This window comes from Balearica regulorum, chromosome 5 (genome assembly GCF_011004875.1).
Source record: "Balearica regulorum gibbericeps isolate bBalReg1 chromosome 5, bBalReg1.pri, whole genome shotgun sequence".
NCBI lineage: Eukaryota > Metazoa > Chordata > Aves > Gruiformes > Gruidae > Balearica > Balearica regulorum.
The window spans coordinates 28094741-28111946 of NC_046188.1; the positions used below are offsets into that span (position 1 = coordinate 28094741).

A 17206-nucleotide genomic window follows, 5' to 3' on the forward strand; every position below is an offset into this window, starting at 1 on the left:
AGGCGCCCGGAGGCGCCGCCCCGCCCAGCGCTGCCGGTAACGCGGGCCTCCCCTGCCCGGCAAAGGAAGCCGGAGCCCACAGGGCGAGCCGCTCCTCGCGCGCTGCGCCGGCCTCGAGAGCGCAGTTCGCGATAGGCTGTCGCGCCTGTCCATCAGCCGCAGAGGCGGGACCGGCGGGCACGGCCACCCGAGGGGTTCGTCATCGCGGAGCGACGGCGGGGACGTCGCTGGCGGCCGCGGCTTGGCCTGGTGTCATGGCGGCGGCCGCGGCGGCAGCGCCCAGCCCGCTCCAGCCTGGCGGCAACGCTCCGGAGATCGGCGCCGACCCTGCGGCCTCGGAGGTGGCGAGCAGCGCCCTGCGCTCCTTGGCCGGGCTGGCGGGGCAGGTGAGTGCGGGGCGGGTGGAGGGGGAGGCCCGGGGCAGGGCTGGCCCGTGCGCCGTGGGCCCCACGCCGCGCCCACATCGCCTCACCTCGGTGCCCGGCCAGGGCAGGGCGTGCTCCTGCTTCTCCCCGGCCTGCGGGGCCATTCTGAGCTCCAGGGATAAAGCACGGCGCCAGGGAGAAAAGAAGCGTGCCACAAACAAGGGAGCGGCCTCGCTTCTGGAGGTTGTTCGCGCCTGCCAGCGGGAGCGGTGAAACCCCTGTCAGGGCTGGGGGCTGGCGGTACCGACCGCATCCCTCCGGGCCTGGGCACCCCCAGGGTGCGTGCCCTGCTGCTGCCGTTTCAGCATCTCATGGTCCTGGCAGTGCCTTTGCCCCTTAGTGACGAGGTGTCTCATGTCACTTGGTAGTCTGAGGGATGATCTTACTCATGAGAAACTGCAGTCTGTCTAATTGCTGTATTTTAATAATGATTCTGAATTGAAAAGCTACTAAGAGATTACTGTGCATTAAGTCAAAATAAATGATCAGGAGCTTGAAGTTTGCCTTGCCTTGGTAATAACATACTGTGAAACACAGTGCATCTCAGTGGGTCAGAATTTTTAAAGCAGCTTTGCTTTGTGGTACTTAAGGTGAAACACCTACTTTAGGTTTAATGGTGGCTATGAATTATTTAACAGATGTTACGGTAGTGGTGGGAGGCCCTTATCAGGAGAAGGTTTTAGTAACAACTTAATTATTACCTTAAATAATTTACAGATTAATTCCTTTTCCACTGTGGAAGCATATATGTAGTTCTGTGAAGGCAGCAGAAGTACACTCTTGTTTCTGAAATTAGACAGCAGTTTTGAAGGTTTGGGACCAGATGATGAGTGATATCTGCAGGAGATAATATAACTTAATATATGTTTATGTCACAAAAATACTCAGAAATGGGCTCTGTTAGATAGAAAGGCAGTTTAGTAGTAGCTTCTGACTGATGTGAAATTATTTTTTAGAGCACTTCACCTCTCATCTGAATAGAATTGTGTATTGTAATTGCTTCTTACCTCGAAGTCTGCTAGTAATTGTCTCCTTTTTCAAACAAAAGTCATCCAGAAGTAAGGGCCTGAAAATTCAGGCACTGTCTGATAAGAGTATTGTTTTTCCTATCTCTAAAGTGATTAAAAACTACCCTAGCTTTTGAACAGGAGTGCTGTGCTAAACAACTTGATCATACACCTTCACAGGATTACTGAGACAGGAAAACTGTCTAGTATTGAGGATGACATATCCCATAATTCTTCTTGGTGAAAATTCTAAATGTAATCAATGAAGAACTAGTGACTGCCCAGATGCGATATTGTCATTCATACTGTTGTTCTTACAGTGTAAGCATGAGTGAAAAGTTGAACTTTTGTGTTTCTGAAAAACATAAGGATGAATAAAGGAAATGTTTCCTAAGCTCTTAACTAGAGTACTCATCACAAGTTTAATGAATTGTTTTCAAAACTACATTAAACAGTCTAGTTTCTCTCTCGTCTTCAGTAGGTTACTTGTTCTCCAGAGTTTGTTCTAGTTATGCTGTGTCTAGTATGTCTCTGAAGAGAACTTAGTGATTTTTCACAATGTTTGGATGTGCATAGACAATTCCAAGTGACCAGTTTAGAGTTGCTACATCCCTCAGTAGAGTTACAGTAGTTATGGTGTAGAGTAAAATTGTCTTTGCTGGTGTTTGGAGTGTATTCTTTCTATGACAACAAACCCATTTTACTGTGCACTGCACTGAACTATAAGCAGTAGTCTGGTTGCTCCATCTTAGCTGAGAAGGCCCTTTTAATTGCTCAGTCATTATGGTCTCCAGTTGTTCAGTTACACTCTTGTCTGCCAGCCCTTGAGTTCTGGTAGATTTTAACTGTGGTGTTTTACCACCTTACTGACTTAGAATCAGTAGCAATCTATCTTGCGTTTTTGACTTAAACTACTGATTCCTCATTTCTCTTCTATAGAGATGAGTGAACATGTGCCAGATTGTTAGCTGTCACAGTTTGTGATCCATTGTAGTAGTTTAAGTTGGATTTATGCTAGCAGGTTGGACTGTAAACAGGAATATTTCTGGCACAGGAATTTTTTTACTAGAGCAATCACTTGCAGCACAGTGACTGGGAGGACATCTGGGTTTAACAACTTTTAAAACCAATATGACTGATCGTGAAAAGTTCTTTAAGCCCTGAGCAACGGTTACTGTCTTTCATAAAACAATTTCAAAGGGCTAAAATGACTTACGACCCTGTAAATTGCTACAGAATAAGCTGTGGGCTTGTAAATATATGAAAGCTTTGAAGTTACCAAATCACAGAATTTATAAACCTGCTTGTCACAGTTCTTATAGGTAGAAGTATGTGAAACACAGAGAAAACTAATTCTGTTGTACTAGAAACATGTTTGGATGCGGGAGGGGTTTATTCTTTACTTATATTTAAAACCAACATCCATGACTTTAAAGTGTCACTTGCCCTTAAATTATTCTAAGTCCGAAGCTACTGGTTTTGTACATTGAACCACCTGGGCAGGAGTCACACACGAAGATATGAAGACACATATCAGCTGATTCTTTTTGTAAAAGGAGGCTTATTAGGAAATTGCAGTTGTTCTATTTTGTTTCACTACAAGACTTACATCTACACCTTTTTTACACTGTCAGTGCACTGTAATGTAGCGTGTGGCAGATGTTACTCTAGAAACTTTTGGAAGAGCTATGTGCTTCAGATGATCACATATGCACAGTGGTTTAATTCTTAAATTATATTCTTACTAAATTATTAATACATTCTCAATTTTCTAAGGTCTTCAAAACTCATATTTCCTAAAACATTACTTTTCCTACATTAGTTTAAGTACTAAACAGGAATAACAGTTTGTGAGAAAACTCTCTAAAATACATTATATACTTTAGTCAGACCATCTCCTTTGCAATGTAATTTGGAATCTAACACTGAATATAACAAGGCTGTTGTCTGCTTAAAGAAGGAAGGCTCAGGCTTACAGTTCTCTACATACAAAATTGTGATAATGCTGGGGTTTAAAACTAATGTAGAACAACTTAGTATTCACTGCTTTGCCTTCGGAGTGATTGAGACATTCTTGTGTTTAGTTCTCCTTGTTTCCTCATACACTGTGCGGTGGATTCAGGAAACAAGTGCATATGCATTCTGTGTTCTTGCCCATAATATGTGATGCCTTTAGAAGTTAGCTATCTTTAGACTACATGTTAAAGGTCACTTTTGTCATCTGCTTGAGGTCTCTTTTTTTCCTTTTGAAAAAAAGCCAAACAAAACACTGAAACAATACCCAAACCAACCAAACAACGGGAAGGAGTGAGATGTAGACATACAAATATGCACATGACTTGGGAATTCTGTGTCTCAAAGAGAGCACCTACAGGTGCTCTTGATTTTAAACAGGAGTTTTACCTGTATTTAGAACTTGGGGGATCAGTTATGGGTTGTTTGGTTGGAGAGCAACCTACTTCGCTTTGGGAAATGAAAGTGCTCATTGCTTCAAGATCTTGAGAAGAGCTTTAATGTAACAAAAATGACGAAGGTGGGTGTCAAAGTGTGTAGTTCATTAGTGATTATTAACAATCAAGTTTGTATTAGAAATGGAAAACTTATTTTTAGCTTACAGAAGGTGCATAGTTCCTTTAAATAAAACTTCAGATTCACTATGTGTGTTTCTCTTTATTACTCTGGGAGTTAAATATTGCAATGCCTTGGCGAAGAGAATAGACTATGACAATTGTTATTTTGATCTGGATGCATAGAAAGGGAGATAGTGTGATTTGGAAATGGGTTTGATAGTGATGCTGTGTAGTCCAGAGTTTAACCTTGAGATTTTTTAATTTTTTTTTTTAAACACTGTTATTTTTAATATAAAACCTCCTTTGTATTAGCAGCAAGTAAAAATTTCAAGAATGTGGCATGGTGCAGTATCAAGACCTTGGTCATACACGCATAGATAACCTTGCGAATCTCAGAAGAAAATACATGCAATTAGAGGAGACTGCCATCCTGGGTGCATGTTTGTTCATACTGGTGGTTCTATCATTTGTTAAAAGAAAAGATTTGAATGATTAACATGAACAGTATGTTTTTGGTATGATAGCTAATTGAATTGAGAATTGCCTAGAGGTAAAGATCAAATTAATACAATGAAAGTGTGATGAGGTAGTAAGGAATTTTTAATTTTTGAATATGTTCTACAAATACTAGCTTACTTTGAAAATGACAGCTGCTTGAATTACAGTTAATCTCATACAGACCCCATTTTTATAAGGAAAGGTTTGACATTGAGCATAATTGTTGTCCTGTAGAAGTCTTGTGTACTTTTGTGATGTTAATACAACATAACAACGTAATTTTTGTGGTGTTTGTTTTGCCCTCTTGAAGCTTAACGTTGGAGACGATATCGTGAAAGTTGTAATCGATTGGAGCAAGCTTCGAAGCACATCAGCGCTTCAGCCAACCTTACTCTTTAGTGCACTTCAGCAGCATATTTTATGTTTGCAGGTAAATATTCCATTGGACACATTCGACTTGACAAAAGTGATCAACAACTGAATGTAGTTACATCATCTAAACTGTAAAATTTCAGTTGTTTTGATTTTATATTGCTATGTCCAGCAAAATAGAATGCAAAAGTATTATACGCTTGGGATTCCCCTGTGTTTCATAGGTACTCACACTTACGGATTTTTTAGGTTAGTGTTGGGAATAGCCACTGTAGGTGAGCAGGCTGAATAAATGCAGCCTCATTGATTTCTAGACTTGCATTGTAAATGTGATACATTTCCATCTATGGTGGGTTATAATTAAGCAATAAGACACGGCAGGTGTGTGTCATGCTATGATAATGATTCCATGCGTTGGGTGAGTTTTGAGGCTCATGGAGTGCTTTCAGTGGTTCAAGAAGTGGCATTATCCCAGCATGACACATCCTGGAGTGTCTTACTGCAATTAAATATATTTTCAGCGTAGTTTTTTTTTTTTTTTTAAGAGTAATTTCTTTGACATTAATGTCTCATCTTGCCAAGTAGCCAGTCACCATTACTGGCATTTCTTTTAACTATTTGAAACTTTCCAACCCTGCCAAAAGTATATGTAATTAAGTTGTGTGGCAGGGAGGGCGAGCACTTTGTCAGCTGGTAACTGAACAGTGGTTTGACCTTGATAGTTCATCTGTAAAAGGTGGGGATTTTAATACCTTTTTTTTGCTTCAGCTAGTCAATGAATTATTTCAAGTGTGTAGTACTGAGATGGTGAAAAAGGAAGTTCCTGTATTTGCTTGTCTGTAGGTGAAAGAAAGACCATGTTTTCCAGACATCCACCAAATCTTTGTGTGATAAACAAAAAGAGAAAATATGCAAGATAAAAGCAAGTAAAAATTACATCAAACTGTAAGAACACTGCAAGTAGGAATTTGATTCCTTTTCAGGAAATGTAACTGGTAAAAATAATGTTGTCTTTAAAAAAATAATTTCTAGAGGGAAATTAAGCAGCGAAATTCAGACTAGCTGAAACATAAAAATTAAAAAAGGTGTGACTATATATGTAGTGAGGTTTCGTTACTATATCTTGTGTAAGAGTTATTGCAGTAGAATAACAAGCATTTATTTTGCTGCTACAAATGTCAGTGCATTCTCTCATTTAATTTCATGACCTAAGTAGATAATCAACCGTGTCAAGAAAAGCATGTGTTCAGGATAACGCCTATGTATTTCATGTCTGTGTTCTCTCATTCACTTGGGCAACTGCAGTTTCAAGTGGAGAATGTAGTGCTGTGGTGATAAAGTAAAGGCTTTGCAGTGTGAAAGCATTGGCTTTCATGTTAAGGAGGAAAAATACTAAGCCTTACTGTTCTGAGTAGGCATTTGAATGACATGTTAATTACGTGGTATTGGTGCCAACGACTGAAGCTTTGATTTAGGTGGTAACAGATGAGTAGCAGGCAGATTTTTGCAGAAATTTGTGAGTTTTCCTATGCAAACTTCTAAAAGGCACAGGTCGAAAAGGCCAGAATTGTGGTGTGCATGGTATTTGAAACTATAGCTTTTTTTTTCCTTTTTTTAATTTTATTTCATTGCTGTGTTCCAACAGAGACAGATGTTGTAATTTCTAAAATTATTTCAGTTGGTCTGTTTTAGAAATTGTAATAGTACTTGACTCTCTGCTTTTTGTTTTTGGGATGTTTTGGCTTTTTTTTTTTTTTAACCCTAACATACTGTTTTCTTTGTTCAGCCTCTTTTAGAAAAACTCCAGTCATTGATTAAAGAGGAAAATATAGGCCATGTTGAACCTGCAGGTAAAACAGAAGGCCAAACTTGTGAAACAAGTTTAGATGTTTATGATGGTAACTGTCAGACTGAAGAAAAGTATGCAAGCTATGACTTGGGAGATCTGAAGGATGCTCACATTAATTTTGATCCAGAGGTGGTCCAAATAAAAGCTGGAAAAGCAGAAGTAAGTGATTTACTTAAATTTAGAAAAAAAAGACCTTTCTAAATTTTAAATTTAAAGAATGAAATAGATATATACCATCATGTTTATTACCTGCAGATTGACAGGCGGATATCAGCCTTCATCGAGAGGAAACAAGCTGAGATCAATGAAAATAATGTCAGGGAATTTTGCAATGTTATTGATTGTAATCAAGGTAACTGGCTAGCCAGACTTTAATCTTCATAGCAATTTGTTTTTTTATTTTTATTTTTTTATTTTTCAAAAGCACTATTCTGTATTTAAAACAGAACTTTATTCTAAGAGTAACTTTGAAAGTGAAGATCTTGCATGTGCATTGCAGATGTTGTCAGATAGACAAAAAAAGAGAGTAGTCACTGGATGCCAATGTTTAATGCATCCCATACAGAAAGATTATAGCTATTACTGTGTTCATTTGAAAAACTGTGATCTTAAATCAGATTATTTTGTAACTATTCTTCTCAGTGTTTTAGCTAGAAGTTCCTTCCAAAATCAACAGAATTATAATTCAGAAATGTCTTGTGAACTGCATATTATTCAAATTTAAGTTATTTTAATGCTAGTTAAATTACAAAAAAGTATTTTTGCAATGAATTTGAATGACTAGCTACTTAGAATAACTTTTTCCTTTCAACATTACTCATGCTATTGGTGGTTTTAATGCACCAACTGGCACAATTGGCTGTATTTATAACCAAACAATCATAAATCCATCTGGTAGGCTGGATCCCATTAGCACAATCAGTAACTGTGTAACCAAACGTGTCTTAAAAGTGAAGACACTTTTGTATACATAAATATTACAGAGACATTTTCTAAGTATCTGTGAACCCAGATGTGCGTTGTCTCTGTGATGTATTTATGCTTTTAGAGATTAAAGCTTATTGTTCCATAAGAGAGTTTAACTCCTTGAATATTAGTTGGAATGAAAACGACACCTAAAGTCTAGTAGAATATACTAGATAGTAAAATACTGATTCCTAAAATTGTTAATTACGTACAGAATAAATGATGATAAGACCTTCCTTTCTATGTTCAGGCATAATAAAATATGTGCAAAGCATTGGTGTATATGAACAGAGATTAAAATATAAACATTAGAATAAACTAAGATGGTCTGTACTGCACGTTTTTATGGTTAAACAAAATAAAGAAGTCACAGGCATCAGAATAATGCAGGAAGGTGAGAAAAGAATGCTGATGAGTAAACTAGACCAGTCTAAAAATAGGAGGAGAGCAGTTTCAAAAAAGGACATAAAAACAGAATAGCAGTGGTAAGCAGGGAAAAGACTTCTGTACAGGAAGAAAGAAAGAAGTTAGAGAAACACAGTGAAATATAAGAACAAATTAAATGTAAATTGGAAGAAATTTGATCCTGATCCAATAAACTTTTATATACATGTGTGCATACATTTATATAAGTGACTTACCCAATTAAAACCAGTAGGTCCATGCAAGTGTGTGAAACTATTAGTGAACAAGTGTTTATAGACTGAATGAAGTATTTCTGATGTTTTATTGTATGAAAAAAATTAATTAGATTTGTTAAAAGTCTCAAAGCTGATGATGGTTAGAATATTTTTAATTACTAATACATAATTAGGACCTTACTTTTTTATATTATTATTATTTATTTAGAAAATAGCTGTGCCAGAACAGATGCAATTTTCACACCCTATCCTGGATTTAAAAGCCATATAAAGGGTAAGCAAGGATTTTAATACCCTTTTATTAAGAGTGTCCAGATAGAACAGCACTGATGAATTTTTGACTTAAAAACTTTTTATACAATGCTTAAAAAATGCAAATTTAATGTATTGATTTTTGACTCTAGTGAATACTCTTACATCTTTGCTTACTTCTCTGAGGTTTTCAATCCCATAACTGCTTCATTACGCTGATGGTTATGCACTAAAGACCAAAATAAAGGAGCCTATTCTCATTGTCTGAAAGGAAAGATGCAGAAGATAAAGGAGGACAGAGAAACTGAGCAATTATTGATTTTTCTTCTAAGGTGAAGCCAGCAGTCCAGTTGAGGAATTGAGATTAATTAAAATTATCTTCTGGTTTTTGTTAGTCTGTGCAAGTACATTGAATTAGAAAATAGTTTTGGGACACAGTGGAAATTCTGAGACGTAGATTTATGGGAACTGAGAAGCTAGAGACCAACCTTACCACCACTCCTCCAACAGAAGTTATGTATAAAAGATTGCTTGTCCATCTACTGCTCTCTAGGTGTACACAAGTTACTTTGTTTAAAAACAAAGTCTCCAAAATGAGACTAAAAGTAATCCTTTCTTCTATTTTTGAGAGTAGTAGTATTCAGTTATCCACTTGATACTGATTGTAGAAGCCAATTCATTATTCTAAATTCTAGAATTCAAAATAATACTGTAAGCACATGATAGGTATAAGCATTAAAGGGTGGTGAGCTAAGAGGGAGATGAGGAAGTGAGTTTGAGTTTAGATGCTTTTACTAAGAACCCTTTTCAGTAGTCACTTTTTTAAACTGAATGCTAGTTTGTAACTTGGATGCTAGCATATTACAGGAAAAAAAGAAAATTTTGCACTTCAAGTGACTAAAACCCGAACAGTTCATAACTGAAACGTGAATAACACTTTGAAAGGAATTGGAAGTAAAACCAGCATAAACTGAAGCAAGAATGTAACACGTGGCCTCCATGAAGTATTGAGTAAGGTGTACGCTTCAGTGTCTGGAGTTGCCAACATAGTCTTTACATCTGCAGTACACTGCAGTAGTCCTATCGGGACGGACTTGGGAAGTGACCGTGACTTAAGAGAAGTGATCAAAATCTTCTGATGAAGACATGGTTTGGCAGGGGGGAAAGATAGACCCAGAAGCAGCTGAAGAGTCATTAAAGCTCTTACCTGAATAACAAAAATTAGAACTTCCTTGTTGAGATCTGTAGCAGTTCTTTTAATTGTATACATCCCCTCATCTTCATGTATTTATGTTGCTTCCTGTAATATTAGGTTTGGCCTCTTCTTTGCATTCACAGCAGCTCACATATGCAACTGCTGACATAGATACCGGGTTTTCTACTATTTATCAGCAGCTGATGACAAATTCTTGATACTGCCATTCTATGTGAATGTATGAGTAATTCTTTTACTTTGCATATGTAAAGTCCTAGGGTTTTGTTTAGTTTAGTTATTCATGCAAAAATAGGAAACTACTTTTACTTGAACCTTTGATCTTAATGTGTGTGGGACCCTTCACATGAGAGACTGGTGTGAAATTGATTTAAGATAGGTTTTCGTATTTTATTTTTTTAATTGTTTTAATTAGATGTAGTTTGTCTTTCATGTGCATATATGTTAAATTTGTGTTCTCTTTACCTAGTTTCTAGGGTAGTAAATACATATGGACCTCAGACTAGATCTGAAGGAGCACATGGGTCTAGTCACAAAGCCAATGTACCCATTCATGATTGTGGAAACCAAGCTGTTGAGGAGAGATTACAAAACATTGAAGCACACTTACGGTTACAAACAGGTTTGTATCATGTTTTAATTTTGACATCAGCATGCCAGTTTGTACTGCAGTTATCATTACTGTAGTAAAATTGGGCAGGTCTATAAAAACTGTGACTCTAAAAACTGGGTAGAGCCACTGAAGGGTTTAGTCACCCCAAGTACTATAATCTAATGTTTAGATTCTTATGCACAAAATGGTACCCAGATTTATGCCCAAATTAGGATGCTGAGTTAGCGAATCCACACTTGATGTGGTGGCAAGAGAGAGAGGCACTTCAGAATGGGATTTTAAACAATCTAGAATATTTGGAGGTAGGGGTTCTCTATAGGCAGTGGAATTCTTCTGCCTTGACCCACTGAACAGGAAAAGCTGAGTTTAGGACTCAGTCCTGCTTCATGGACATCCTGTGGGCTGCGGATAGGATAAACCCAAAAGACAACCTGAAACCTTTTCCTAAAGGTGGATGATTCTTGAAATACAGTAGAGTAGCTTATTTCCCAGATTGTGGGAAGCTTGTGTCAATACTTCCCTTTCGCCATGCAAACATGAGTCTACACCTTTCACCAAAACAAATGCCATAGCCACCAGGCTACTGACTTTTAAAAAGTAGTTGTTTTCCTCACCCGAGCCCCTGTTTTCTAGAATACAAATCAAGGAGGAATCTGTATTTTTCCTGAAAAATGTTTTCAAAACAGAAGACAAGATCTTCACCTAATAAAGTGAATGTTCTACACATCACGCTGCTGACACACACTGATGGGGTTTTTTTGTCTTCTGAATACTGAATAGATACCAATCCGTTCTCTAAGAATATGGTCAACATTGACTAAACTAGATTCCTGTGAATGCATACTGGATCAAAGTCGTCTGGCCGCAAGGAGAGTAGAATACTCCTGGATAATGTTGAGACAGCAGTCAGAGCTTGATGCTTAGCTGTACAGCTGTCTCAAAAATAAGGTGGTTTTTGTGCATGGAAGTAGAATTTGCAAGTAGCTGGCCAGCATTAAGGTGACAACATGTAGTGGCTTTGCGAGTTTAGGTGTATCAGGGATGATTGGAGATAGCTAAGGAGGGGCCCTTGCTTTGAGGTTGTGCCTATAATAGGTGACAATTTTGTTTGAGGGAACGGGTCAGCTAAACTACACTATAGAGGAAGAGGAAGTGTGCAGTTCCAGCTCAACTCCTGTCCAAATCAGTATTCCTGTGGAAGGTCCAAGATCATTTGTTACTTACCCCAGCAGCTGTGCAAAAAGTATTCATCTGAGCGGATAACCTGCCTCAGCTACCTGCTCACCAGGTTTTTGTTTCTGATGACTGAAAGAGTTGTTCTTGACTCACCTGCTGTTTTTCAGAACAGCTTCTTCTAGTGCTAGTGCTGCTCCTTTCCCTTTACATTGAGACAGCAATGTTAAGAAGAGAGGTTAGATGATTTAATTAGTAGTTGCTGAGTGATGAGTAGAGAGCAGAACTGAAAGAGTGAAGCTACCTGCAAGATTGTCTTTCTGAAGTGAGGAAATAGGTGAATGGCAAAAAACCCCATTAATGCTTATTTCAGTAGTTTGTGGTATAGAATTGTCTTATCTGACAGACCTAGAAAGAAATGGGAATAGGTGACAAGAGAAATGAAAGTTTGCTAAGGCTTTGGTTGTTACTACTGTTAAGAACCAGACTATTATTTTGTTTGGGATAGCCAGTAGTTAGTTGTGATAAACACTGATTTCAGTTTATAGAATACTGTGTAGCATAAATAAGATGCTCTCTAAAGCTGATCTTTTGATCAGTTTTGTTCTTACATGGGGAAAGAAGCCCAAGCTGCTGTAGCATAGTTGCAAACAGAAGATGGGTTGAGGTGGGTGGTTTTTTTGTTGCAGTTGTTTTTGTGGTGTTTGTGGGTTTTGTTGCGGTTTTTTGTTTGGGCTTTTTTTGGTAGGGGTGGGGTTGTTTTGTTGGTTGTTTTTTGGGTTTTTTTTCCCCAAAGGTCTGTTATTCCATTCCCCACACACAACCTCACCCTGCTTATCCCATCTATGACCAGCCAAACACTGTTCTTTGTCAAGCGCAACTCACACGTGTCCTGTAACCTCTGATGCTCAGCGGAGATAGGTTTCCTTCAGAACAATCTTTGATATCAGTGCTGAATTCATGTGTGGTCTGCCAAACCATCTGCTCCCTCCTGATGCTACTGTCAGTTTTGAAGTGGTAACATTTGGTGTGTGACCAATGTATTGTAAGAGTGATCATTAGTTGTTCCAGGGACCTTGTTAGACATGTTTCAGTCACCTGCATAAAGTTGTCTGTTGCTTTCACTGACCGCACTGGCTTATCAATCGGGTTTTATCCTGAATCATATCAATTACGCTTCATTTTTATTATCCCATCCACTCATTTTGTTTCAGCTACTGGTTGATGGCTGGACTTGAAGAATTCTCCTGTAAAACTTGCAATCTTTAGTTTAAAAAGTTATTCAAGTACTTTTCTGATTTCTTTGTATTTGTACTGGTGTATTTAGGTGGTCCTGTACCAAGAGACATTTATCAGAGAATTAAGAAGCTTGAAGATAAAATCCTTGAGCTGGAAGGACTGTCTCCTGAATATTTTCAATCTGTAGTAAGAAATTCTCTCAACTTCTTCTAGCATGCCTAAATGCATTTGGGACTTTTGTGCTTAAATCTTTGACGTGGAGGCAAAAGCCTAAGGAGTTAGAGGGCAGACGCTTTTGGTAGACAACTCTGGCTTAGCGTAATGGTTACATTTCTTGTGGACCATCTATATAAGTTCATGTTTCTACCTACTTTCTCATTTGAAAGAAAATAGTATTTGTTGGGGGGGAAAAAATTGCAACCACCCGAGCTTAACTAATATGTAAGAAATGTATTATAGAGGTTGGATTTGCCCCCCCCCCCCCCCCCCTGCCTTAAAATCTGAAGTGTTTCTAATGACAAGAAAATTGAGTAAAGTTTTGATCTCGAAACAAATCATTAATGGATTAAATCAGCTGAAATCCCTTGGGCTTATGTACATGAGATGATTGCTAAAGATCAACTATGTGAAATAACTGTTCCAATAGGATGAGAGAGCAAACCCTTTAAAAATTGTTTCATGTGATTCTGTGACTTAGATTTCTTTATTGCTAGTTTTCAGGCAGACTTCTGTCTCATTTTGAATAGTAGACCTTATCCTTCATTCACCAAAGGAGATTAGGACAAAGAGAATATTAGTTGTTACTGCGTCAGGCTCTGCTTGGCAATAGAAATTTCTTGTCTGTTATCTTGCTCTTCCTTCTTTTCCATGTAACAGTAAGAATGCTTCTTTTACTGTTGATCATCTTTTAATTTGTATCTATCTTCTCCCTTGAGACCAGCCAGAGTCAGCATTTAAAAGTCAATAATGTTATTATAAATTTTTGTTTTGTTTTTTTTGTGTTGGAGACCAATAAAGTCCTTTCAAGTTGTTAAAACCAGAAGTTAAAACATATACTTTCATAAGCTCAAATTTCCACGGAAAGTGCTTTAGGATCTTCTTCAGAATGGGAATCTGGAAGAAATTTGTGATGGTTGCAATAGTAGAGTTGTGCAGTAATTAGTATTTTTTTTTCCCCAAAGTTTTGCATAAATATTGGTGTGGATACAGGAAAATTTTAGGGAGAAAAATATTGACAGTTTCAAAAGCTGGATATTGATCTTGGTTTTGTCTGAAGAAAGCTTCGGTTAAGTTGATAGTTTGTGGCTGCCAAGCATGGAGAAGCTTCAGCAGCTTCTGACAGCTCTCCAGTAGTATTTCTCGTGATCCAAAGTACACTTAATTATAAAAAGATTTCTTTAATCTGTGGAACGGCAGTCACTGTTCTTTCTGTACTTTAAAAACTCTTGTCAATGCTGTTACAGAATTACTTGTGGTCCTCTGTCAGTGCAACATTACATCTGTTTTTATTATGTCTTTTCTTTAGAGCTGTTCTGGCAAGAGGAGAAAGGTTCAACCTCCCCACGTAAGTGCTGTTAACTTTTGTTTACCTTAGTTTAGGATGTTTTGAGTGAAAAGTAATCTAAAGTTCTACAAAGCAAATACCTAACTTCTCAGAAGTAGCTGCATCAGTATTGTATAGTTTGCTGGCAAAGAAAGGGTGGGAAGCAGAAAGTAGGTTATTGGGTGTCACAATGTTCTAAGAGTCTCTACTGGGGTAGGTTTGTTAGTGTTTTCACCAGTTAGGAGGATGATAGAATAGAGTAATTCTGTAATGATGTTAATCAAGCTAGGGGTAACAAGCAATTTGTGAATTCTGATCGGCCTCCTAGTAACAGCTCCTGGTTTTGTTTTGTGGCTTGTGTTTTTTTTTTTTGTTGGGGTTGGTTTGTTGTTTTTTTTTTTTTTTAATTTGCTTTATTTGTTTATAAAGAGACAATAAAAGTAGAAATGGCTGGCTCAGCAAAAGTGTTGCAGAAAGACCTGACATTACAGCAGATATTAACCTAAGTCAGTAAGACTTCCTGTTTTCACACCACCATCACATAAGGGACACATTAACAGTGTACCTTAGGCTACAAGAGAGAATTTCTCATCGGTGTAAGAGAATTTCTTATAAGTGCAAGTGAGACCATAGTTGGAACACTGTCTGCTACCAGCCGTCACACTTGGAGACAGATAGACTGGGGAGAATGCTTAGAACAGGATATGGGCCATCTGAGACTTGAGGAAATAGACTTGTTTACACTAGAAAAAATCTTCCATATTTTTAGAAAAAGGATGATGACCAGTTCTTTTCATAAGAAGAGATCAAAAAAATTGTCAGGTTAAGTGGGCACAGAGGGGATTGATGTTGGGCAATATGCAAAACCCACTTCAGTTGTAAACCCAGGTTCTACAAGATCTAGATAGTCTTGTCCAGTGTTTTACCATCAAAGGATTTATGGGTTTTTTTTATGAACAGGTTAAACAAGCATCTAATGGAAGTAGCGCATGGATATATTGATCTATGATTAGGACTGTCAGTTTGTTCTAAGTTTGCATATTTTTTTTCTTTCAAGTTTAAATAGCCATAGACTAGATTCAGACAATTCTGCAAAAGTATTTCTATCATTTAGTGCAATATGCAGTGACCTCAAGTATCAAGTGCTAGGCCACTTCTCTAGCAATTATAAGATGTAAATGATTGTGGTTTTTATTTTGTTCTTTTAGCAGAACTATTCATTGGCTGAACTTGATGAAAAGATCAATGCTATAAAACAGGCATTACTGAGGAAAACAAAAGAAAGCAAGTCCAAGGAGGCTGAGTGGCTTCTTCGATAAAAAAAAAAAAAAAAATTTTTTTTCAGAATCCTCATCTGGCTTTACACACACCTAAACCATAGACCTGAGTAGTGTTCACTCGGGATGACTTTAGCAATGAAAACAAAGCATGCATGTAAGCGCCTTTTGGATGATCTTGAAAGCTTGCTTTCAGAAGAACTTGTTTAAAAACAGTCATAATAATGAAAGTTATTTTAAAATGAAGAATGTTTTAGGAATAGCATTCTAATAATTCATTCCCTTCTGTTATAAAGGAGGATCGCAGCATTGTTTGTATGTGGAAAGTCTTAACCTGCATACAAAAGCTACATTTCACATGTAATTCTTGATGACTGAGTATTTGAAAGGGTTGTCTTTTGAATACTTTTCATGTAAGCAGTTTGCATAGACTTGTGAAATAAAATGAAATACTTACTCATAAGTAAACTGTCTTAGGAAAAAAATAAATTACAAAACTCTTGCAGTATGCATGCTTACCTGCATTTTTTCTGTATTTGTCACTGTTTCCACAGCTGTTAGAAATGCAGCAAATTGCATTTCTGTTTGAAAGATGGTTATAGAAATACTAATATGTGTAAATAGAGACACCTGTTCTTTACTTCCTCAGTGTCCTGTAGGAATTAAAACTTTATACCTTGCTAACAAACTTAATATATTCTAAAGACCACTCCAGGGGAGGTTTTGAGGAGAATGCCAGCAGGCACCAGCTTCCCTTCTTCCATATGCATGCTTACATGACTTCTGAAGCATGGATGCTGGGTACGTAGTTTAATTTAAAGTCAGACCTTTGGCCACACACTGAAGTGTGATTTTGTTGTTTTAAATAAACCATTTTCTATTTATACCAGTTCTTTAGTTTCTTTGTTGTCTCTGTCTTTATTCCAGTTTAGAAAAAAAAGTAGCTGTTACAGAGGGAGTCTCCTATGTTAACTGCTCTGCTTACAGCAGTCATACTGTTGATGTCCCTGTATCAGTCCCTGTGACAGATGCTATGAACAGTACTGACTGGACACAGTCTTGCACTTTGAAAATAGTAGGCATTTTCTGTGATTCCATGTTCTTATCTAGACTAACATTTATTGTAGCAACTGCACGTAATGCTTTCTCTGAAGGTGAACCAGCAGAGGTGGGAGGCAAAGCTGCCTGAGCTCTGGTCCTGGCTCTGGGAAGGATGACAGTATGGTAGTTACCTGTTCAAATGCTTAGTGTCCACCCAGGAAGAGATTGACCCAAGCAGTCATGAGTGCCCCAAATATAACATTGGATACAAAGAGGTACTTTTGCAGTTGAAGACTATGGCCTGCCATTGTGTAGGCCCGTTACTCAGATTGTATGCTACATATGAGTACAGTATCCTACACAGAGATGACTTTTGTTATATGAACCATTGCCATTGTTGAAAATCTTAACACCTCATATTATGAGGGGTATTTTGGTGAAGCAGCATAGTAAGCTGCAACTTTTACCTCAAGTAGATAAGCTTTACTTTCTATCTACAAAACTGTTTTTTTGTACTGTGTCCCAAG

At 37.9% G+C, this 17206-nt stretch overlaps 1 protein-coding gene across 2 annotated transcripts; it reads left to right on the forward strand.

Moving 5' to 3' along the window:
• Window positions 1-187: 187 nt before the first annotated feature.
• MBIP (MAP3K12 binding inhibitory protein 1) lies at window positions 188-16527 on the forward strand. 2 transcript variants are annotated; one of them, XM_075753970.1, is made up of 9 exons: window positions 188-386; window positions 4811-4930; window positions 6659-6880; window positions 6977-7073; window positions 8537-8602; window positions 10263-10415; window positions 12907-13004; window positions 14344-14382; window positions 15573-16527. In XM_075753970.1, exons 1-9 carry the CDS (start codon window positions 255-257, stop codon window positions 15678-15680), a joined length of 1035 nt encoding a protein of 344 aa, XP_075610085.1. In that variant the 5' UTR covers window positions 188-254; the 3' UTR covers window positions 15681-16527. The 2 variants fall into 2 exon arrangements, with proteins under 2 accessions (XP_075610085.1, XP_075610084.1); XM_075753969.1 differs by having other exon boundaries at window positions 189-386; window positions 15570-16527.
• The last annotated feature ends 679 nt before the right edge of the window (window positions 16528-17206 follow it).

Coding starts and splice junctions, on each gene's coding strand:
- MBIP (XM_075753969.1), top strand. CDS start 255: ATGGCGGCGGCCGCGGCGGCAGCGCCCAGCCCGCTCCAGCCTGGCGGC. Junction 6,881..6,976: donor TAAAAGCTGGAAAAGCAGAA/GTAAGTGATTTA, acceptor TATTACCTGCAG/ATTGACAGGCGGATATCAGC. Junction 10,416..12,906: donor ACACTTACGGTTACAAACAG/GTTTGTATCATG, acceptor TGGTGTATTTAG/GTGGTCCTGTACCAAGAGAC.